We start from the raw sequence: 24758 nt of genomic DNA on the forward strand, positions 1-24758 counted from the left end.
ATATTACACTCAAGTACTTTATGAAGATATTAGGGTGAAAATGATCTGGATGCAATTATAAATGTACCCTAATTAGTTATTTGCTTCTTTTGTGTGTTGTTTTCCTGTATGCATTAAAATTATATCACAGATATTTTGTAATCAGTTAGTCCTTAAACCATCACAATGTTATCTGACCCACAGAATTTATATCCGCTCAAGGTGATCATATATTGTTTGAACAATGTTTTTATATTTAAATTCAGTACTCCAAATTAAATGCGATGAAAGCCAAGACCTCCTAGCTGCCCATGTCTGTTATAGAAAATGAATGCTAGATTCCCAGTTTGGAAGAATGAGACCCTACAAATCTCAACCCTGAAATTTCATAACTGAATATCGTTGTCACATCAAAGTCCTAATTTCAACAGAGTTTTTACTGCATTTCAGAGTACCACATAGGTGGGTATAAATTCACATATGATCAGCTTTTCCACTGAAATCATATCTCTTTAGTAAACAACTACAGAAAACTTTCTAAAAATTGATTTTATTTAATAAATATTTTAAAGCTTTCACTAACTGAAGACTTTGCTGATCTTCCCAGAAATTCTGATCAATTGTTTATCTTTCATTCACTTTTATTTCTACTGTGATTCTTAGGAATTTGTCTAATCTATATTTAAACTATTAAAACATCTATGCATTGGTAAATTTGGCTTCCAATAAGCTATGTTAAGATCTCTGGATTAAATGACAAAGGTAGAGAAGTAAAATTAAACATAGCAACAGGTTATAGTAAGTGCTCTTTAGAATTTCAGATTATCAAATTTGTTCCAAAATGATAAAGTAATAACTTACTAAATGAATAATGCAATACAGAATAAATTTTAACAGAATCTCAATTTCTCTTTCTCCCCCCGCATCTATCTCTCTCAATCTTTCTCTTTTGCTCTCTGTCTCCCTTTCTCCCTGTCTCTCTCCATCTCTGTTTCTGTCTCTCTCTCTCTCTCTCACACACACACACACACACACACATACACACACTTCCACCCACATCCAGATGTGAGTGTGTACACACATCTCAGAATTTTAAAACATTGCTACTAAAGGTCTTAACTTAGATAAATTATGTTAAAATACTGATATTGTGAAAATATCTGTTTATGTCCAATACCCCATACAGGGCATCTTTTTGTGAACTTCTAAAAAGCTTAAAGGAAGAAAACCAGAAGGAAAAACCAGAGTCCTTGGCAGGAAAGCCGGGTGAAGGCGCAGCTGCCGCCAGGGTCACAGCTTCCCATTGTCCTCGCCGCTCTCCTTCTCCTCTATGGCCTCCAGGCTGCGCTTGCTCTTGGCCTCAGCACCGCTGCTGGGGGCTTTACTAAGGCCACAAGACAAGCACGCTAGCTGGATCTGCTTCATGTTCTCTATAGCTTCATTCTTGGCATTCTTCAACAGATCTCCTTGGCCCTACAAACAGGTAGAAATAGACACCAAAGAAGAAAGTTATGGGCCAGGCAAATCCTGAGTGACATCACTCTATATCCTTTGTGCTATTGTTCAATGAGGAAATGGACTCAAACTGGAGAGCCTGCTTTTCCATGTTGGTTTAGGCCAACATCCTTTTTTTTGCATCATTGAGGGTCTTTGCTCTTTAAGTCAAGGACCTTAACCTGAGACTTCGCAATTGGCTCTGTGTTTGCTGGCAGCCCCTGGAGACATCTGTAGGCGGGAACACCCTCTGGGGACCCTCCTCTGAACGTATGGAGGACAGTCAGCCCTTCCATCACCAGGGTTTGGGATTGCACACTGCTGCAACTCCTGTCCCACCCAGCCCAGCATTCCTAGGCTTGGGAGAAAACAAGGAAAGAAGCTCTTCCTCAAAGAACTGAAAATTAAATCAGCTCCTCAATGTACAAAAGCTTACAAAGCAAAATATCTTCTGTAAAGTAAATCACACAATTATGCTTGGTGAGGAGGTTTTTAACATACTGGGTCATCGCTGCAGTCTGCCTTTTGATTAAGTTCCTAGTTACCCTCATTCCTTCTGTTTTTCCGTTATCCTAAGGACAATGTTCCCCTCTGGCTGATGGAGAAAGAGAGGCTCCAGAGGCTTAGTGTGTCAGTCAAAACAAAAAAGCAAAAAAGGATCACAGGAAATCATCAGCTGTCAATTATATCAGTTCCTAAGAAAGACCTTTTCCCATTATTTTTTTTTTCTTATTTTAGTTCATTATTATAATGATCCAGTATACATGCCGATGGTGGCCCAGGGGGCTGAAGGAGTAGGTGTGGGGAGGCCAGAACATAATGTACAGACAAGTGTACAGACTTCCATAGTGTACAGACAAGAGAGGAAGCAGTTCCGACCCTCCCCTCCATTCTCACAACAATGCCTGAGAGTGTGACTTTGAAACTGGAGGTTACACGAGCTGCTGGAGAGTTCTTCTACAAGATAAGTCACCTATTTTATGCAAGGTACTACGTGATACACTGTTTGATCTCTTTAATTTGATGAAAGCTCTCACCTTAGGGTGTATGAGGAAACATATTAAAAATGCCTTGGAATATTTCATTCCTCAAAATCTGTATAAGCACTTGTCAATTCTTTCTTATGTCTTAATAGCTAAGTCCTTCAAACAACAGCCTTTAAATATATGGGATGAATAACTAGGGCTTTGCCTAATATTTTTGTTAAGGTGAACTTACCCCCAGTTACCTCAATCAGGGATTGGGATTTTAGAAGTAGACTTGAAAGTTGTATAGTCTAGCCTTCTTATGAGGAGAAAAGATGCTGAGCCTGATGAGGGGACTGACCCAAGGTCACAGCTCGACAATGACTGAGCTGGGACTAAAGTCCAGATCTTCTGCCTCTCGGTTCAGTGCCCTATTCCATGCACCACATTCATAATTTGACTAAGACTAGAGACTAGAGAATGAACACTTTCAGATAGAGATGGACTTTCTAAGGGAAAAATATTCACTATGCAGGCAGAACTTGGGGAGTCTAGACATAATGAGTCCCCTCTGGACGTTAAAAAAAAGTCATATCCACTTTGAAAAATGCAATTTTTAAGTAATAATAATACTGATATAACATAGAAAGTGCTCACTCTCTGCAGACATTCTTCTTCATGCTTTACATATGTTCATTATTCAATTGTCACAGCATCTCCATAAAATAGGCATTTTTCTTATTTTAAAAAGTTTACAGTGAAAACAGAGGCCCAGACTGGTCCTCCTTCCCAGAGTCACACAGCTGCTAAGTGGCAGAGCTGGGGTTGAAATGAAGTCCAGCAGTTGGCTCCGGAGTCTGTAGTCTGAACCACTACATGATATGGCATCTCTTCAAGGCAAATTGTGCACTCTCTGCAAAGCGCATTAAAGCCTCCCAGTCCTTGTTACCCAGGGAAACAGCACGGATAAAAAGACAACCATTACCCAGGTGGCATAGTCTGACAGAACTTAGAGATGGAATCTACAGAGTAAGGAAGATAAGATGCACCAAGATAATACTGGCGGGGCAAAAGTCAGAGTATCGTAGTTTTGCTTTTAACACCAACAATTTCTCCCTGGGCCATTTTATCTCCCGTAAAAATGATGAAAATATTCCGCCTTCCTCACAGTTTTAAAGATTAAAATAAAATGTTGGAAAGCTGTTTGTGATTTAAATAATCACAAGTAAACTATGCTATAAGGCGATATGAAAAGCAATTTAACATATCAATATGTTAATAAAAATTAACATAGTCTATTAGTAAAATAAATATCTTGATGCTGTGCATATTTTAATATAAATTTTACTAACTGGTTTAAAATTCATCTACAAGAGTCTGTTTTTACAGAGATATGTATATTGCTACTGCTTTTACAAATGCAAAGATTCCTTTAAAAAAACCTGTTTTAATAAATAGATTATACCCACACATTTTCAGAATATTACTTTTAAGTGCTCCCTTTTCTTTTAGTGTTGAAATTTTCATCGAGCATTTTTAAAGCATTAACAAAAGCAAAACTGGCATCTTCTCTAATTGCAAGAGAGCACTGAAACATGCAAAAATATCAAACTTGATACTACTAAGGCATAATACTTTCACGTCCCTTTTCCTGTAGCAGGTTATGACACATATCTAATTAATAGCCAGAATGTCATTTCATCGGTTCTGAGAGGTGGCATCCAGGCCTAAATGCCAGACCGTGTCAGTTCTGGTAAATAGAAGTCAGTCTCTCTAGAAAACAAAGGCCAGTTGGAGAAGACAGTTTGTGCCAGTGCACAAAAACACAAGGACATCATCTCCTGACAACCAGGAGACAAGTCCCCGGCTGCATGATAAAGGCAGAAAAAAATTGGAAAAGAAATTTATTAACCAATAAGAGAAGAAAAAATGAAAGACAATAAGTTAAGAGTTTACATTAAAACACATGTAAAAATGCTGTTTTCATTTTTTTAAGAAACACATAGAAGTCATCTTTCTGTTCTGTAAACTCTTTAGGTCCTCTCAGTTAAGTTAGCAGAAGCAGAAAAGACTCATTCTAGGCAAAATTGTAAAGAGGGTGAAGTTTATTGTCAAAAACCTCCATCTTGGCATTCCTTTTCAGGGCTGACTTTTTCCCACCATACATGCAGTGATTTCCCCTAACCAACTAGCATCCCTCTCTCTACTCTGTTATATCCCTCTCAAACTCCTCCTAACTAGCCAGCGTATACAACATATCCTCCCTCGAAACATCTTTCTCTTGTTATCATTTCCCACAAGACATATTAGGTACTCAGATCAGCTAAGCCGCTTAAAGGCGTTGGTGTGTAGTATGCATTTAAGGAGTATTATAATGGCACTTCTAAAGAACATGCTCAGAAATTCTTCTCAAACAGAGGTCTTGGGAGAGAGGCAGAAAGGGGAGAAGCCCAAGAGGGATTCATTTTACTTGGTGGTATATAAATTGTAACAACTTTTGGGAAAATAAATCTGGGATTGTTATGGCCTGGAATGTAAAATTAATGGACAATTTGACCATTAAACACTCAACTTGAAAGAAATGTCAAGCTGTTGCCAACATTTCAATACACTAGCAATCTCGTGGGAATTTTTAGTTTCTCTCCTCTGGTACTGGGGATGTTTCAGGGGGAAAAAAATGAGAAGGACTGCTTTAACCTAAAGAAAAGTAAGAGTAATAGAGGGCAGCTCAGGCAGACTGATCTGGATGGGACAACAGGACTATCAAAAGTCTCAACAGCATTGACCACTAATTCAGCCTCCACAGTTATTTGGTTTCCAAATGTCAGAGTTCATGGAAATCCCAACACATTTAAAGAGTAACATTTAGAATCATAGAAAACCATAGAGATTTTTTAATCTAAACATCAGTAATGATTAACAATTTTTTTTTAAAAAAAGAGACATTAAGCATTCATAACTAAATCCTTCCAACATCACTAAATCGCAACTAAAATACATTATCTAGAAATCAAAAAGTATCTGATACAATTAGATTGTAAATGGGACTGATATAGAGTACCACCACAATTGTTATTAATACTAATAAATTATTACTGGCAATAAAATGCTATCACGATACTAAACAAAAGCTAACACTTATTGAACACTTAATATACTCAGTGTAAACAAATTTGCACAGGATTCTAAATGTGAGTTATCTACTAGTTATATATTTGTAAGTTACTTAATAACAATATATTTTATAATCTAACGAAAGATATTTAGAATTTTTGTTATTCCTGTTCTTACTAGGAAATGCAGCTTCCCCCCATTGTTTGAAAATAGTTTTGCTTATGATCTGGCAGAGTAACTTACAATCTGGCAGAGTAAAGACATCTATGGCTCTTATTACCCACTTTTCCTATGAGCTGCACTATCCCTTGTGAAACTAGTGCATGAAAGAGCAGGTCAACATCATAACTAGTGTTCTTGTCACGTGTGAAGGAAATGTGTGGGTTTTCTCAGAGTACACCACAAATATTTAAAGCAGTTAATTGAGACTCTGGGAATGGAGAGGCCCTCACATATATACAACTACACACACAAACAAATGCAGCTCTGTCACCAGGAAGGCTTATGTGGGTATTTTTCCACCCACACTCAACGGCAGATTGATTCCCCTGAAACTCTTCCCCTGTGAGCATCCACACCCACAGCCAGAGTCAACCCCAGATAACACGGCAGCCAAAGTTGGCCACAGACAGCATGCTGGTATTAGCACCTCTTTATTTGTTCCAGCTCCATTTGGTGGACATGACCATATTGTGGTGGGCTGTGCACTACCACCATATTAACAGTTCAAAAAGCATGCTTTTGGAGAATCTCTGTATTACCTAACAGGGGTAAATGTTTTGCTCCAAAAAGAAACAGCTGTTACAATGTCCTTCATTCGAGAAATTAAAATAGCAAATCAAAAATTAGTTGATGTCATGACAGATATATTTCTCTTGATGTTACATTACTGGAATATGGGTAAAACTATGCAAAGATGGCCTGGGATTCTGGCTTTCCAGAATGAAAGCCTAGTTCTGTAGGGAATGTACACAATGTTGGCAAGAGTTACAGGCACAAAGATGTAGCCATTAGGGAAATTATGCACAAAATACCTCAACTGAACAAAAATAGAAGTTTTCATTGCATAAAGTTATCAACACTCAGATTTATTATTTTCTAAGACCTTGTCAACCAAATATTTCAACTGCATTCTGCTTGCCACTTAAGAAGTTGAATTTTCACGCCATGAATATCCAAGAAATATGGATGAATAGTTGTAGAGTAGTTCTGGTCTAAGAGTATTGACTTAATGGAGCTTTTTATGTTACTCTTCTCCTGAAACTCTGAACTCAAAACAAAGGAAACAAATACTACTTTTCAAATCTTTATCACACAATGCACACATTTTAGTATTGGTCAGAATCTCTAATTAATCAAATATCTCTGAAGATTATGGAAACAGAATATAAGTAAGTATTTTTAATATCTGAGAATCTAGATCTGAAAGAAGAATAATTTACAAAGTGTAGAAGATATTGCAAAGAAATTTTAAGAATAATTCAATGCCAACGAGACTACACATTACAGAATAAAGCAAATGATGTTTATTAAGCATAACCATACAAAAGGCTCTAAAAAATATGCAGTCACACTCTATTAAAATTCAACATAATAAAAATTATGTTTGAAAGTTAAATTTGAAAGCATATGTTTTGACCTGGCAAATAAGATTTTCTTTTTCCACAGGTCTTTCTCAAATAACATCCTGCTTTGTTACAATATCTTTCTCACCAGGAAATCTTGACTGATTTGACTGTTGAAGGAATGAAGGACCCTATTTATTTCGAAATGGTAATTAACTGCATCTTAAACTGAAAACCTTTGTATTAACCATGTTTTTAAAAAATGGTTTCTTAATATAGAGGAGACCATTACTGTGTCCTCGTATACATATGTTTATATATAAAAATACTATATGTAAGTGAAGTAGTTTAATATTACTTAAATACTACTCACTAATAATAATATAATTGCATCACTTTAACAGAATGAAATGTAAAAACTGTATGATCATTTCAATAGATGCATAAAAATCATTTGACAAAATTCAACACCTTTTCATGATAAAAACTCTCAACAAATTGAGTATATAAGGAATTTACCTCAACATAAAAAAGGACATATGAGACAAGCTCACAGGTAACAGTGTACTCAACAGTGAAAGGTTGAAAACTTTTCCTCTAAGATCAGGAACAAGACAAGTGTGCCCACTCTCACTATTTCTATTCAGCATAGTACTGGAAATCAGAACCAGAGCAATTAGGTAAGAAAAAAAAAAAAGATATCCAAATTGGAATGGAAGAAGTAAAATGATGACCTGATTTTATGTATAGAAAACCCTAAAGACTCTGTCAAAAAACTGCTAGAACTGATAAGTGAATTCATAAAGCTGCAGGATACAAAATCAACATACAAAAAAATCGGTCATGTTTCCATATACTAACAGCAAACTATCAGAAAAGGAAATAAAACAATCCCATTTACAATAGCACCAAAGATAATAAAATACTTAGAAATAAATTTAACATAGGAGATTAAACTGAAAACTACAAGGCACTGATGAAGGAAATTAAAGAAAACACAACTTAATGGGAAGATATTCCATGTCCATGTATCAGAAGAATTAATATTATTAAGATGTTCATACCACCCAAACCCATTCATAGATTCAGTGCAATCCCTGTCAAAACCCCAATGGCGTTTTTCACAAGAAGAGAGAAACAATCCTAAAATTTGTATGGAACAGCAAAAGACCCCAGATTGCCAAAGTAATCTTGAGAGAAAAAAACCAAGTTGGAGGCATTATACATCCTAATTTCAAACTATATTACAAAGCCAATCAAAACAATATGGTACTGGCATAAAAACAGACTTGCAGACCCATGGAAAGAAACCGAGAGTCTAGAAATAAACAGACACATATATGGTCAACTAATATTTGACAAGGGAGCCAAGAATATTCAATGGGGAAAAGATGGTCTTTTCAATAAATGGTGCTAGGAAAACTGGGTGTTCACATATAAAAGAATAAAATTGCAGCCTTATATTACACCATTCACAAAAACTAACTCAAAATGGATTAAAGACTTAAATTTAAGACCTGAAACCATAAAATTCCTAGCAAAGAAAAAAAAAACAGGGAAAAACACTTGACATTGATCTTGGCAATGATTTTTTGAATATGACACCAAAAGCAAAAGCAAAAAAAGCAAAAATAGACAAGTGGGACTACATTAAACTAAAAAGCTTCTTCATAGCAAAAGAAACAAAACGATGAAAAGGCAATCTGGAATTGGAATTGGAGAAAATATTTGCAAATCATATATCTGATAAGCAGTTAGTATCTAAAATACATAATGAACTCAATATGCATGTAATAACTCAAAATATTTAACTCAATCACAAAAAAACAACCTGACTAAAACATTGGCAAAGGCATGAATAGACATTTTTCCAAAGAAGATATACAAATGGATAACAGGTACATGAAAAGGTATTAAACATCAATAATCATTGGGAAAGGCAAATCAAAAACACAGTGAAATATCACCTTACCCCTGTTAGAATGGTTTTTATCAAAAAGACAAGAGGTAATAAGCATTGGTGAGGATGTGGAGCAAAGGGAACACTTGCACGTTGTTGGTGGCAATGTAAATTGGTACAGTCATATACAAAAACAGAGTGAAGGTTCCCCCCAAAATTAAAAATAGAACTACTGTATGATCCAGCAATTCCACTTCTGGGAATATATCCAAAGGAAATGAAATTAGGATCTCAAAGACAGACCTGCACTTCCATGTTTAATGCAGCGTTATTTACAATAGCCAAGACATGGAAATAATCTTAGTATCCATCAAACTAATGAATGGATAAAGAAGATTATTTATATATACATATATATATATATATATATATATATATACACACACACACACACATGGAGAGAGAGAGAGAAGGAGAGATAGATTTTTATATATATATTTACATATATATATATATGTAAAATGGAATATTATTCAGCCATGAGAAGTTAATTCTACCATTTTCAACAATATAGATAAATTTTGAGGGCATTATACTAGGTGAGATAAGCACACAGAGAAAGACAAATAATAGATGATCTCACTTGTACGTGGAATCTAAAAAAAACAAATTTATAGAAACAAAGAGCACATTGGTAGTTACCAGGGGCAGGGGGTTGGGGCAAATGGGTGAAGATGGTAAAAGGGTACCAACTTCCAGTTACAACAGTTACAAGATGAATAGGTTCTGGAGATCTAATATACAGCACAGTGACTACAGTTAACAATACTGTTTTGTATACTTGAAAGTTGCTAAGAAAGTAGATCTTAAAAGTTCTCACCATAAAAAAAAAAAGGTAACTGTGAGGTGATGGATGTGTTCATTAGCCTTACTGTGGTAACCATTCATAACATATACATATAACAAATCATCACCTTGTATATCTTAAATTTACACAATGTTACCTGGCAATTATATCTCAATAAAGCTGAAAAAATAACAATACAATAATAATAACAAAATTAATAACAATCAAGTAGCAACAGTGCTGATGACAGGTGGTATTAATGATGGGTAACATCTGCATTCATCAATGAAACCTATTGCACTGAGCTGCCGTTGCTGAACAGATCCTAAAAAGAAGTATGGAATTTAATGTCTCCAATTCCCACTTGTTGTCCCTCTTGTATCTCATTCTAAGCTATGTATATATGAACGGAGACACACCACCTTCTCCCTTTGATTCAGGAACACTGGTGGTCTCTGTTAGCTATCAGTTAGGACTTGGGTCTTCATTTTTGTTTTATTCATCTATCAATCCATCAAACAAATATTTATTAAACATCTGCCATATGGAGACTTTGTCTTTGACCTGTGGTTGTCAACCCTATCAAAACCAAGATCCTTTAAAACAAATATTTTGTAAGGCTTCCTTTATTATTCTAAAATGAAAGTCATAAATAATATAACCTAGTTATACACATTATTAAAAATGAAGTAAATGCAGTATCATAGCTATAATATAATAAGAAATAAGAATGGTTATTTAAAACAAAATAATGCAGGGACTTCCCTGGCGGGCCAGTGGTTAAGATTCAGCGCTTCCAATGCAGGGGGCGTGGGTTCTATCCCTGATTGGGGAACTAATATCCCGCACGCCCTACAGTGCGTTCAAAAAAAAGTATAATAAATAAGTAAATTAATTGAACAATATCTATTTCAATATGTAAATGTCCAAGCAGGCACACAGGAAATCATAATGAAGTACACGGATGCCTGTACTTACTTAATATGAATTCATTTAAATTTAAAAGAGAGATAAGAAGATCAGGTGCCTTTCCACACACACACAAGATACAGGAAAATGACAATGCAGATGTACCATATAGACAGTAGTATAAAAACAAATAATGGCAACAGACCAGACTTATTTACATATAATAAAAGAGGTAAGGAAATAACCTTAATTAAGGTGGGAATAATATGTCAAGATGAGTACAGAGTCTCACCACAGAGAAAAAGTCTCATAATCCGACAAGTGAGGAAATAAAGCATGTCCACACACCCCACCAAATTTGCCAACTCTTCAAAAGTACCTCAAAGGACATTTTCCTTGTGGTTGATAATTTCAGCTTCTACTTCCCAGGATACTGTGGGATGCTTATCATGGTTTATCAATAATAACAAAGTATCAAATTAAAACCAAAATCTCACTTCAGTTTGTTCCAATATTACTGTATAGCAATTATACAATCAAGTAGACAGACTGCCCAGAGTGAATACATTGTTCAGTAATTTGGAAACAATGTCTTTATTCATTTAGGCTTCCCTCTCAGTAACTACCTTTTTCTTCATGTACTGGGCCTTTCACATAACTTTTTTTTTTAATCTCTTTATTGGAATATAATTGCTTTACACTGTTGTGCCAGTTTCTGCTGTACAACAAAGTAAATCAGCGGTATTTATACATATATCCCCATATCCCCTCCCTCCCACCCTCCCTATCCCAGCCCTCTAAGTCATCACCCATCATCGAGTTGATCTCCCTATGTTACGCAGCAACTTCCCACGAGCTATCTATTTTACATTTGGTAGTGTATATATGTCAATGCTACTCCCTCGCTTCGTCCCAGCTTCCTCTTCCCACCCCACCCGGTGTCCTCAAGTCCATTCTCTACTTCTGCATTTTTATTCTTGCCTCATCACTGGATTCATCAGTACCATTTTTTTAGATTCCATATATATGAGTTAGCCTACAGTATTTGTTTTTTTCTTTCTGGCTTACTTCAATCTGTATTCACATAAACTTCTTGTCAAGCAAACAGCATTTACAAAAGTATTCTGATTTGTGTTTTAGGGGGTGTAGTTAAGCAGGACTTGAGAAAGTCTTGCAGGACACAGGGCAATTCTTCATTATGTTGCACCATCCTGCACAGTGCAGAACAGCCAGCATTCCTGGCCACTCTCACTAAATGGCAGGAGAATCCTCCCCGCTCACCTCTACAATGTTCCAAAACACCCTCTAGGGGGCAGTACTGTGCCCATTAAGAACCATAGGGCTAGGGGACTTCCTTCGTGGTCCAGTGGTCAAGACTTCACCTTCCAGTGCAGGGAGTGTGGGTGCAATCCCTGGTCAGGGAGCTGAGATCCCACATGCCTCGTGGCCAAAAAACCAAAACATAAAACAGAAGCAATATTGTAACAGATTCAATAAAGACTTTAAACATGGTCCACATCAAAATAATCTTAATTAAAAAAAAAAAAAAAGAACCATCAGGCTAGACTCTGGGGATACCACATTAAGCACAGATGACCCCTGCCCACATAAAACTTAAGTCTAGTAAGGGATAGAGGCATAAATCAAAAAAAATCACAAAAATAAATGTATGTCTAATCTCAGGTTGTGCTATGTACTTAAAGGAAAGGAATGTGATGCTGTGAGAATGGGTAGTCTAGGGGATCACTCAAGTCTTCCCCATGAAATCGACACCTGAACAACAACTGGAAAGATGGAAAGGGCTCTTCATTTCTTTCCTGGCATCTTATAATCAGTGAAATATGATGTAAGGATCTTTTGATGTTCACCTTGAGTCTTCAATCCTCCTACAGTCTTACAGATACAGATATAGATAGTATGGGAGAGTGTTCTCCAAGTATACTGCCTCTATGAAACAGCATCAAAATTGTCTAACACATCCCAATTTTCCTTACATCTTATCTACTTAAAATTTACTTTGTTTCCTTGAAATTTACACTTGGACAAAAACCACTGAAAGTGGAAAATATGCAATAAAGTTTAATTTAGTAACACTATCATTTTGTTCTACTAAGGAAGAGTTCTTAGCAATTATTTTAAAATTTTGAAGGACAGCTATAATGTTTTCATAACTATACAGATGAAGAAATGAACTCAAGATAGCTAAATAAAATAAATATAATGCCCAGGTTCACAGAGAAAATAAGTGTGAAGGAAATAACTAATAATGCCTGCTTCCCAGGCCAACAGATGCTTTTTCTTCACTGCATTATTTTTCTTTGTATTTAGATGCATTACATGCTATGTTGCACATGTCATCTAGTAGATCTTAGAAATGTAGAGAAGAAAAAAATAGCTTAAGACTTTTTTGGTTTTAAAAAGAAAAAATCCTTTGATAGACCCTCATGAATGCCCTAAACATAAATACTACTTTTGTGCTCATACTTTGATGTCTGACTCTTGCCTTTAATATGGGTACAGATATTGGAATAATCCAATAATTTTAATCTGAGCCAAATTTTCAGGAAACTGCAATGCAAATGCAATGGTAGGAGATTCATGAGTAAGGAAAGTGTGGAGAAGGTGATTGGTTTTCGTTTTAAAGACCACATCATAAGTCCTAATAGATCAGACCCAAAAAAGAAGATTATAAATGAATCAATCCATTACAGGTACCGGCTGAACTTTTAAAAGAATGCTCCAAGTGTGAATACTCAACAGTTAGTTCTCGGATCCCTAGGGTACTAATTCTCCTTGCAGTACTCATGAACCCTAAACACCTCCCACATAAGATGGTTGCCCGGGATGGTACACACAAATTAAGAGCAGAACCAGAACTCCAGGAATGATGAAGGCATACGTCTAATTCTAAGGATTCCACATTTCTGCCATATAATAACAATTTGGCCTAAAGGCTTTGTATTGTAACCATATTTCTATTCTAGGTGAACTTATAGTGTTACCCTCACTGTCAGGCTAGTTGGGTTCAAATCCACCAAGTATTAGCTTTTGACCTTGGGCAAGGTCATTCGATGCCTCAGTTTCCTCATCCATAAAATGGCTATGATAATTGTACCCATCTCGAGGTTTAAAAGTAAGATTAAGAGAGCTAATACATGTGAATCATTTAGAAAAATGCCTGGCATACAAGACAAACTTTAATGATTGTTAGCTATTACTATTATTCTATAAACAGAAAATTTAGTTTTCAGTAAATGCAATGCTTCGCTATCAGAAACACTCTCTCTTTCTATATATATATATATCAGTAATGTTATACATGTCTACTGTATTTTACCTTCTAAAATGTAAGGGAGCATAAAGCACTTTGAAGCTTAAAAAAGACAAGTTGGCAAAGTCAGGGGTAATAAACCATTACTGAGAATAAAATTTAGGACTGATCACCCATTAGCCCTATGAGAAATCTCATAATGTTTAAAATAAAAAGAGTAACAATTGCATTGATGTGGGAACTTTCCTTGGAGAACCCCAAAACATGTAATCCTCCCCTCTCCAAAAGTTTATTTTCTTATTTGTAATTTAGAAGTTACAACATTGTTCAGTGTAAAACACGGAAGTGTTGCTCACTATTGGAATAAAAAATTTTAAACAGCTGTTTCATTTAAGCCAGATAAGAAATTAAAAATGAACTGAAATCATCTGTCACCAAAAGAAATTAATGACAAACATTATCTTTTGTGACAGACCTGTTATATTTCTGAAGATACCATAAGATAGATTTCTGCAAGGGTTCTCTGTTTAAGAAGCCATCTGTCTCCTTTGGGCAGATGACTGTGAGCCTAATCCACTTACAGAAAATGTCAACAAAATTGCTTCAACACCAGTGAGCTGGATAATAGAAAACCGCGAGCTAAACTTTAAAAATAGGACTCGACTGCAGAAAGCTTTATAAATGTAGGTTTGTGTGGTGATACTGGTATCCTGAGTATTCTCTTGCAGGCATTTTGACAAAAGAGCCATTCAATAAAACAATAAGAAATCACTGCCTGTTGATTTCCCTGCTCTCCGCTCTTTCCTTCCCATTATTGTGATCATCTGCCTCTATCAACAGATCTAATAAGAAAGGACAGAAAAGTAATGTCAACCTTTAGCAAGGTGACAAAGGTAATTAATTGCACTTCCAATGAAACCTTGGTAACAGACGGTCATCGTCACACACACACACAAATATTGTTTAAAAGTTCCAGTATCTCAAATTAACTTTCTTTGTATAATGAAAGACCTTGAAATCCAACTTCATACAACTGTCTTGAGTGCCACAACCCAAGCACACAACGAGCCTCCACAGAAACCGCTGCTTAGCCAACTCGTGCTATTTCCATTTCAAAAAGATTATTTACAATGGCCTGAAAGATGTAGGATGCCTCAAACCCCAGAGCAGACAAAGGCTTATAGAGATACTAATATTAGAAAGACATTTTTTAAAATCCATTCTGGAATTTCACTTTAAGAAATTACTGATTGCATTGCTTAAATGATTGGCTACTTGATTCACTCAAACAATATATCTGCAAAAATGCCAGAATAAGAGTGTGGATGCAATAACAAAGGTCTGACATCAGGGTGAACTGATCACAAAATGGCTTCAGCTGCTTAACGGCCACAGCGCTGAGACTTTCAGTAAGCAAGTGGCTTCTTGTGACATCTGGTCCTGTGTTGCACAACTCCAGGGGCACCTTTCACACTGTCTTCTATGTGCATAGCATTCCCTGCAGCCCAATGACAGATGCACTGCATCTGGTCTAGACATGTCCTTTTACCAAGGACATTCATTCTTTATTCTCTGCCAAGTCATAATGCTTTTAAAAAGGCTAAAACTGTCCCCTTTAGGAGTGCATCATGGCATGTGCCGAACTGGCCCATCCAGCGGCTCTATAGGCGCCCATTTACACTAGCGTGACTTCTAGGTTTAGTGTCAGTTGCAGTGGTCAAATAGCTACTAGCAAGACACTGTCTAAGGGGCAACTGCCTTGTACTCTCCACCATTTTTTTTTTTTTTATTAATGAGGGTAAGGCAGCTACTAGATGAAATGGGCTACTTTTTTATTAACAGTTAAATTGACCAGCAGCAAACTTGGCTCCCTTCACAGTGACTGTTTGAAGATTCGGTCATTAATGAGGTATTCACTCTTGGTGGCCCAAACCCAGTAGGGCATTTGGTTAAAGACCAGACTACTGTTACTCCAAGGAAATGTCAAGACCTGCTTTCCCTAATCTGAGACTTGCTCAAGTTTCAGATCTCAAACTCAAGACACCCAAAACACCAAACTATCAGCAACCCATTTTCCTCTCACTTTTTATGTTCATTTTTAAAATTATGTTACTCAAAAGTTAAAATAATAGCATTCAGATTTCCCAATTGTCCATATTGTGTCATGTTGGCTTAATCAGCTTATCTATTGCTATCCATCTGTCTGTGTATACTTCATCCTGAAAACGTCAGTAGGCATATCACGAAAATAAGGGCATTCCACGTAACCACACTGTTATCACTGCCACCCCTCCAACAAAGTTGGCATTCATTCAGTAATTTAATCTGACTGTAGTGCATATTAAATTTGCTCAGATGTCCCCCAAAATTTTTTACAGCTTTTTAAAAAATCCAGAATCCATTCAAGTTTCACACATTCCTAGCATCTTTGAAAATAACGATCCAGCTAGGTGAGTTAGAGCAAAAGCACGAGTGACAGGAGAGTGCACGGGGAAACTCAATGGCAAGTTCATGGCAAGTACCACTTCCTTGAAAGACATACATTTATTTCCACAGCTTCACTCCTGTCCACTTACTGGAATATGCATCATTAGATCATCACATACCCTTGTGGAAACATTTCTTTTGAATGTCAAATATCATCACTCATATTATTATTTTCAAATCAACTATAGAAATATATATGCCTGGAAAAATTCACCAAGCCCATTTAATTTTGTGAATGTCATGCTGCTCTCCCCAGGCAGGCTTCAGACTTCTCCCCAGAATAGATGACTACGAAAACCAAACTATCAGAAACTTCAGTTCCAATATTTCAGTAGCTGGCATTTTTTTAGGCCTTAGCTATGCAAACCGAAAGACTCCACATTTTTAGAGGAACTCTAAATCATCCCCACGTAAAAGATCCAGAACTCCATTAGACAAGCCTTGCATAAGCCTGTCCACGTGCACAGACCCCTGCTAAAGAAAACAGTGCCCGGCTGACCTTGAGCTGGGATGGCTTTGCTCTGTACTTTAAAAAACCATCTCCCCAGCCACAACTGGTTAAACCAAGCATTACACTGGCCCAAGAGTGGCCAATCAATAGGGGGCCAGTGACCTATGAACTGGCCTGTCTCCAGGCAGGAATGACAGTAATTAGTCAAACCAATCAGATGAACTCTCTCAGAAAGTGAGCCTGAGAAATTTGAAAACCCTTAGTCAGTTGCTCACAAAGAGCGGTGCTAGAAAATAGAAGAGAGAGAGAGAGGAGAGAGCTGAACCTCAGGGCACAGCACTAGAGTGGCAATTCCTGAATTCTTGGTCCTGAGAGAAGAAAAGACAGCACAGTGCCCTAAAGCCTGCTTAAGCTGCCCTGGTCTTCCAGCCAGAGCGTCTGTGAGGCTGCGCATTCTGTGGTTCCCCCTCTTCCCGGGAGATGTGTGGCCCGCGATGTCACGTACAGTCTCACCTGAAAAAGCCTGAATGAGTCCCTGTTCCCTGTAACTCAGGCCAAAAAAAAAAAAAAAAAGTCTACCAGAACAGAGTTTAAACCATACTTTTGTCCCAGCTAAGGCTTTCTAAGCCTCTTGTCGAGAAAACCAGAATCAGTCAGAAAGGGAGAAAGGACAGGGGTTGTGGCTGATGTCTGCAGTGCAAAGACAATTAACAAATTATGAATTGGCTGTGTGACTTACAGGGAAGGGCTAAATCCGACTCCCTGTTAGATGTGTTTGTTTTACATTAACCTTCATATTCTATTGCTTTTGTTACCAGTATAGAATGTTACTTGATGGCCTGAAATATGCAAGATAGCCCATTCTCAAACCTCTGACCTTTAAAGTTGCAGAACAGAGAATAACATTTGCCTGGTTGGAGGTTTACAGGAACACCAGGACCTGACCTACCTGGACAGCTGCAAGAACAAAGGATTCTGGCACCAGGAAGTCTGCAATAGCCAATAACACCCGCTCCCCTTTTTAGTATAAAAGAAGCCTGAATTCTAACTCAGGCAAGATGGTTTTTTGACAGACACACATCTGCCAACTTCTCGGTCTGCCGGCTTTCCAAATAAAGTCGTATTCCTTGCCTCAGCACCTCGTCTCCGATGCATTGGCCTATCGTGCGGCGAGCAGAGTGAGCTTGGACTCGGTAACATGACCTTGGGAATATCATTAACTCCTGTTGGGGCAGTTTCCTTCTTTATCAAACAAGGGTACTGGATGAGATGTTCTTTGAGTTCACCTTATATGCCCAATGTCTATCATTTATTAATTAGGGCTCAATTTTAAATTTCTGTGTTAAAATTCATTATCTCATTATTTTAGGTAAGAGAGACTGTCTAGTGGGAAAGAGATAAGGAAGCAATGAAAGTGTTACGTTATGGGAAGAACAGGGTACTGTGGAAAACACGTGGCAAAGATCCCAACCCTGATGAGGCGGGAGGGGAAGGAGAAGGAACCGTGTCAGAAAAGGTATCCTGAAGACTTGGCACCTGAGCTCACAGCTGGGGAGCAGGTGAAGTGCCTGATGCAGTGTGGAAACAAAGGTTCCCAGGGAGCAGGGCTGCGGGCAGAAGGGAAGGCCTGTATAACTGCTCACCCTGACAGCATAACTAGTGCCACTGAGGGAAAAGTTCAGCGTTGCTGGGTAGCACACAAAAGAGGAAGGTGATGAGAGGCAAAGTTGGAAGGGAGGAGGTCACAAAGGGCACCACAGGGGAAGTTAAGACGTTTGCAGGAGAAGCCATGGGAAACGTTGGAAGGGCTTTAAGCAGGCAGAGTGGCCATGACCAAACCTACGTTTAGAAAGGTCACCCAGCTGCCGGGCTGCGGAGGAGACAAGGATATATGGGGAAGAAAGATTTTTCACTAACCAGGGTGTTACTAACTAAGGCAATAGCTATGGGAATGGAGATCTCTTAGGGAGATATCCAGGAGGCTGACCCAGCGATACTTGGTAATTGCTTAGAGGTGAGGGTTTAGGAAAACGATCAAGGATGACCCTGGGATTCTTGCTTGGATTGCTTTGAGTTGTCATTCGCTCATTCAAGTAGGGAGAGCAGAGATGTGGTGGAGGGCAGGAAGGAGACGTGGGTGGAGATGAGCACATTGCGAGACGTGCTGTCCTCACTGTGGCTGGGAGACCTCCAGGGTGCGATGCCTGGCAGGTAGTTGGGAGGGATGGGTGGGGAGTGGAGGTCATCTAGCTATTGCCAGATGGAAGAGATACTTAGGCCAAAAATATACATGTGGGATTCAACAGCATAGAGGGGGCAATAGAAACCATTTGCATGGACAGTATGACCCAGAAAGAGAGGATGGAGTAATAGAGGAGAGCCAAGGCGAAAACCCTAAGAAACACAAAAATTTAACAGAAGAGTAGAGGAAGGGTAAAAACTCCTGAGAAGAAAAAGTGAGAGATATCAGAGGAATGTCCAGAGGATGTCCCCAAAATCAGCTGAAGCAGTGATGCGAGAAGGAGGAAGTGATCAGCCCTGGAGAATGTTCCCAAGTAGTCAAGTGAGATAAAAGCTGAAACACGTTCACAAGGTCTCATGACAAGAAGGTGACTGGTGACTCTGGTGAGAACGATTTAATGGAGTGTCAGGGGAAGAAGACAGATTAAAGCTGGCGAAGCAGAGCGTGGGAGGCAAGGAAGTGGCTACAGCAAGTGTAAACAACCTTGTTAAGAAGTTTGGCAGTGTAGGCAAAAGAGAGGTAGGAAGTAAAGTAGCTGGAGGGGAGCTGAAAGTATTTACAAAAGCCATTTTCTATGTATAAACACAGTTAAGCTGAACAATGAACTATGAAAGAAAAAAGACAAAACATGAAATGGAATAACTGAAAGCCTCTACTTCTTGGATTGATTATTCGGCCTTGACTTTCATGGTATCCTAATGTTCCTAATCCTCATTTCAGAGCCTGTTATTTGTATGAAGTGGGAAAGTTACTCAGCAATTAAATATGTAAAGCATACTAATTTAAATATATGAGTAAAATCTACCTAAACTTAAAAGTAAAGAAGCAGGGATTGCATACGGTCTATGCATTTATAACTACCCCCAGAAAATGAAGAGTTCTCTCATTGTCCACCAGGTGGCGCCCAAGTTTTGGGCTTAGGTAGGGAGACCCTGTCTGTCCACAAAAAGCTTGTGTTCCAATGGTTAAAAACGGCCTTCTAACATCATTTGGTTAATTCCTGTGCTTCCATGTAGATTTGCACTTCAATTATCCTAACTAAGAGAGACCTCAAATAAATTCTGAAAACTTACAATGTCATAAAAAAAATCCATGTATCGTCAACCAGTATACATAAGCATTTTTAGATGGAAAATATCTTTTCCAGCACAATCTGAAATAATTATGCCTCTCCAAAGGAAAAAAAAATAAATCCAGCTACTTGCGTTCTGAATTTGGTGAAAGGAGAAAAAACTGATAATTCTAAAATGTCTAAAATAAATTTGTTTTACATAATAATAAGTAGGTTAAAATATCAATGCCTCTTTTATGTATAAGGCAGTATCTTTATACTTGCTGTTTGGAGAATTTTAACATACACAACTTAATCTAATATGATATAAAGCTCTCATGTTTAAATAATTTGTTAATGGTTCTAAGACATAAAGACCTTTCCTGTGCTTGATAGGGGTTATTAGCACGATTTAGCATTTAGGAAATGTTATCATTATGCATTTATAAATATTCACAATAAGGAAGTTATGTGGGTTGAAGGGCAATTGGAAAGGTCCACCCTATATATACTTCTGTTTGCCCCTCTCCCATCCTCTGTGCCTGAAATACCCACAAACACCAGAAATAACATGAGACAGTGAGGGCAAAGGTTAGTTTTACAACTACCAGTGTACAAAGGGGTTAAGAACACACACACACACACACACACACACACACACACACACACACACACACACCATACTAGCTAAAACCCGTTTCCCTTACTTGCCTAACTTTAGGAGGCAGTTCTATCATTTTTAACTTGTTAATAGTGCAGCATAAATGTTAGAACCTCAGGCTTAGAACCCAAATGAAATGAGAGAAGCACTAAGGTAGGGATGGCTCCCTCCACACGGCCCCTGGGGACATCCCCATGACCATCCCTCGGGACAGCACATCATGTTATTCCTTCTTTATCCCTCTTTCCTCATTTTCTGAGAAAAAAAATCCAGAAGATTAGCCACTGCGCAAAATCACCTCAGAAGGTGGGAATGACCATAGGGTACTTGGAGAACCGCAGAGGGATGCCCATGCCTGGACCACGGGGGGAACGTGAAGGTGAACACAAGAAAAATAAAAGCAGCATTAAGGTTGTTAAGAAAGATGACCTACTTAACAAGGTCAAGCAACCTCGCCAGAGACAAATGAAAGGAATCGTATACAGCTAGACAGGATTTTCAAACTTTGTTACCCTAGAGACTTGAGAAGCTGTGTTCCTCTAAGGGAAATATTTCTTTATTTCATAGCGGCATGTGTGTTGTGCTGCTTACGTAAAAATTTATGTCATGTCTATTCAGAACAAACACCAGCGCATTCTAACCAGCGGAATCCCCTGGGCCACTCTTCCTTACCCTTTAACTTTCCATATTTATGTGTTGGAGCAGCCAGGCTGACACCTGCCAGAGGATGTTTCAGCACTGAGAGAAATCAATGGGTCCTGGCAGCCGTCTCAGCTCCCTTCAAAAAGTGACCTTTAGGTGTGGCAGCAAAAGCATATGCCCCACCATGACATGTTACTTTTTTTAATCCTCAGTTTCAGGTTGCGTATTTTTAATAAGGGCTCCCACTAATGTCAACTTCAAGGGTACTGAACCATCACGGCTGATTTCCTTCTCCTCTATCCACATTTCAGTCTCTTCTTTTTTCCCTTGCACTTGGAAAAATGGAGCTTGGCTCCTTGTAGTGAAGTCGAGATTAGCTCTCTCTGCTGTGGAGGGTCCAAATGCTGCTATATTATTTTAAAGAAACAGTTTCCAACATTTTTCATCTCTGTAAACCACAGGAGGTTTATTTCATATAGTCAGTTTTTTTAAATAAAAAGGACAAAATATAAAAATCCTCTAGTTACTTTGGACAAATTGCTCATAAATATAAAAATGAACACTCTTAAGAAAGCGAAACCTGAATATTCACAACACTAAAAGAAAAGGAAATCTATTTCTAGTTTAAAAACAAGCCCCATTCCTCATTTTGAAGACAAGACTGAGATGAGATCTGTACCTTGGCCTGAAGCCAAAAGTGGACTATTTTGGTCCATATGTATAGACAGATAGATATATTTTGGTCCATATAGATAGATAGATAGATAGATAGATAGATAGATATAAATAGATATAGATATAGATGATATAGATATAGATATAGATATAGATATAGATATAGATATAGATGATATAGATATAGATATAGATATCTTCTATTCTCTAAGGAATTAGCGGTTAAGGACTCTCTTACTTTACTTTGTAATTCCGGTGTAACTCTATAGCCCAGACAATGTTCGTCAAAGAAACTTTCTGCAATGATGGAACCATTCTATATATCTGCTGTCCAAGGCACATGAGCAACTGAAATGTGATTAGCGCCATGAGAATGAAATATATAGTTTTATTTAACTTAGTTATATTTGTTTTAATAGATACCTGTGGCTAGTGTCTTCTACACTAGACAACACAGGCTAAAAGATGGTGCCAACCTTCAGCAATACAGTGAGTTTAGTAAAATTATTTATCTCCAAACAAGGTCTCTCAAGCCTCTTTCCTGACATAGCTCTTGCCACAGTTAGAATTAAATAACTGACTATGGCTTGCACTTTTTAACATTTGCATCTCCCATAAGAACGCACACTTTTTAAGTACAGTGGCTGCCTCCGTCATGGGCACAGCTTATCCCCAGTAGCTAGCACAGAGCCTTGCCCACAGCAGAGATCCAAAGCATTTGTCAAATGAAAGAATAAACTGGGTACCATTGACTACAATTCACCTCAGCTTAGAATTTCCCTGGACTGTTGACATCCACCTCCCACAAAATCTCATTTTCCAACTTTTTAATTCTGGCAAGGAATAGTCAATTCACCCAAAAACTAGCCCATCCTTTTATAACAAATATACTTCCCCCTACCTTTTACTCAGGCCCTTTTTAACAAGAATTTTCTGGAATATGACCATGATACCAGTAGCAATCTCAAGGTCAGGTGGAGCGATTATAGATATATTACTCCACCTCCTCAGGGAGGCAGGAACCAATGGAATAATAATGGATATATTTAGTGGGAGATATGGGCCAGTGGAATTCTTCTAATTACACCACTAAGGAGAGTGTCCTATCTACCCACATGAAAAACAAAGTCATGTGACTATAGGCACCCCACAACACATAAGAATGCATTCTAAGTAAATTATATTTTCGGCCAATGATCAATACAAAATTGTGGCGTGTTTTTTCCTAATGGGTTTTTTGTTTTGTTTTGTTTTGTTTTGTTAATCTTTATTGGAGTATAATTGCTTTACAGTATTGTGTCAGTTTCTGCTGTACAACAAGTGAAAGAGCCACATGAATACATATATCCCCATATCCCCTCCCTCTTGAGCCTCCCTCCCAACCTCCCTATCCCACCCGTTTAAGTCTTCACAAAGCATTAAGCTGGTCTCCCTGTGCTCTGTAGTAGTTTCCCACTAGCCACCTGTTTTACATTTGGTAGTGTGTATATGTCAATGCTACCCTCTCACTTCGTCCCAGCTTCCCCTCCCTCTGGTGTCCTCATGTCCGTTCTCTATGTCTGCATCTCTATTCCTACCCTGCCACTGGGTTCATCAGTACCATTTTTCTAGATTACGTATGTATGTGTTAGCATACGGTATTTGTTTTTCCCTTTCTGGCTTACTTCACTCTGTATGACAGACTCTAGGTCCATCCACCTCACTATGAGTAGTTCAATTTCATCCCTTTCTGTGGCTGAGTAATATTCCATTGTATACATGTGCCACATCTTCTTTATCCATTCATCTGTTGATGGGCATTTAGGTTGCTTCCTATTAGAAAACTCCTTAAACTTCAGCTTACAGTCTTTCTCTTCCGGGGTCACTGCTGTGGACTGTCATCTGTTGAAGCCTTAATCCCCAACATGATGGTATGTGGAGGTGAAACTCCAGGGAGGTAATTAGCCTCCATGATGGCATTGGTGTCCTTATAAAAGGGTAAAGAGATTTAAGCTCACTCTCTCTTCACCATGTGAGGAAACCAGGAAGTGTGTTCTTACCAGAAATCAACCTGCTGACCCTCTGATGTCAGACTTTCTAGCCTCCAGAACTGTGAGAAATAAAGGTTTGTTGTTTAAGGCACCCAGTCTATAGTGTTCTTCTAATAGTGGCCCAAACTGATAACGACAGCTACTATATTAGTTTCCTAAGGCTACCAAAGCAAAGAAACACAGACTGGGTGGGTGAATTCAACAACAGAAATTTTTTTTCTCACAGTTCTGGAGACTAGAAGTCTAATATCAACGTGTGGGCAGGGTTGGTTTCGTCTGAGGCCTGTCTCCTTGGCTCACAGACAGCCACCCTCTCCCCATGTCCTCACCTGGTCTTTCTTCTGGGTGTCTGTGTTTAATCTCCCCTTCCTATAAGGACACCAATCATGTTGCATTTGGGCCCTCCCTAAGGACCTCATTTTAACTTAGCTACCTCTTTAAAGACACTATCTCCAAATAAGGTCTCATTCTGAGT

The 24758-nt window shown here is 38.1% G+C and overlaps 1 protein-coding gene across 1 annotated transcript in view; it reads right to left on the minus strand.

Annotated features, from left to right (window-relative positions):
- Positions 1 to 540: 540 nt before the first annotated feature.
- PLCL1 (phospholipase C like 1 (inactive)) overlaps positions 541 to 24758 on the minus strand; it is a 74044-nt gene continuing 49826 nt past the window's right edge. Inside the window, exon 5 of the mRNA XM_057746932.1 lies at positions 541 to 1452. Coding sequence (XP_057602915.1) covers positions 1270 to 1452 — 183 coding nt within the window. The 3' untranslated portion in view covers positions 541 to 1269. The remainder of the gene's footprint in view (positions 1453 to 24758) is intronic.

Source organism: Hippopotamus amphibius, chromosome 8, assembly GCF_030028045.1.
Source record: "Hippopotamus amphibius kiboko isolate mHipAmp2 chromosome 8, mHipAmp2.hap2, whole genome shotgun sequence".
Classification (NCBI taxonomy): domain Eukaryota; kingdom Metazoa; phylum Chordata; class Mammalia; order Artiodactyla; family Hippopotamidae; genus Hippopotamus; species Hippopotamus amphibius.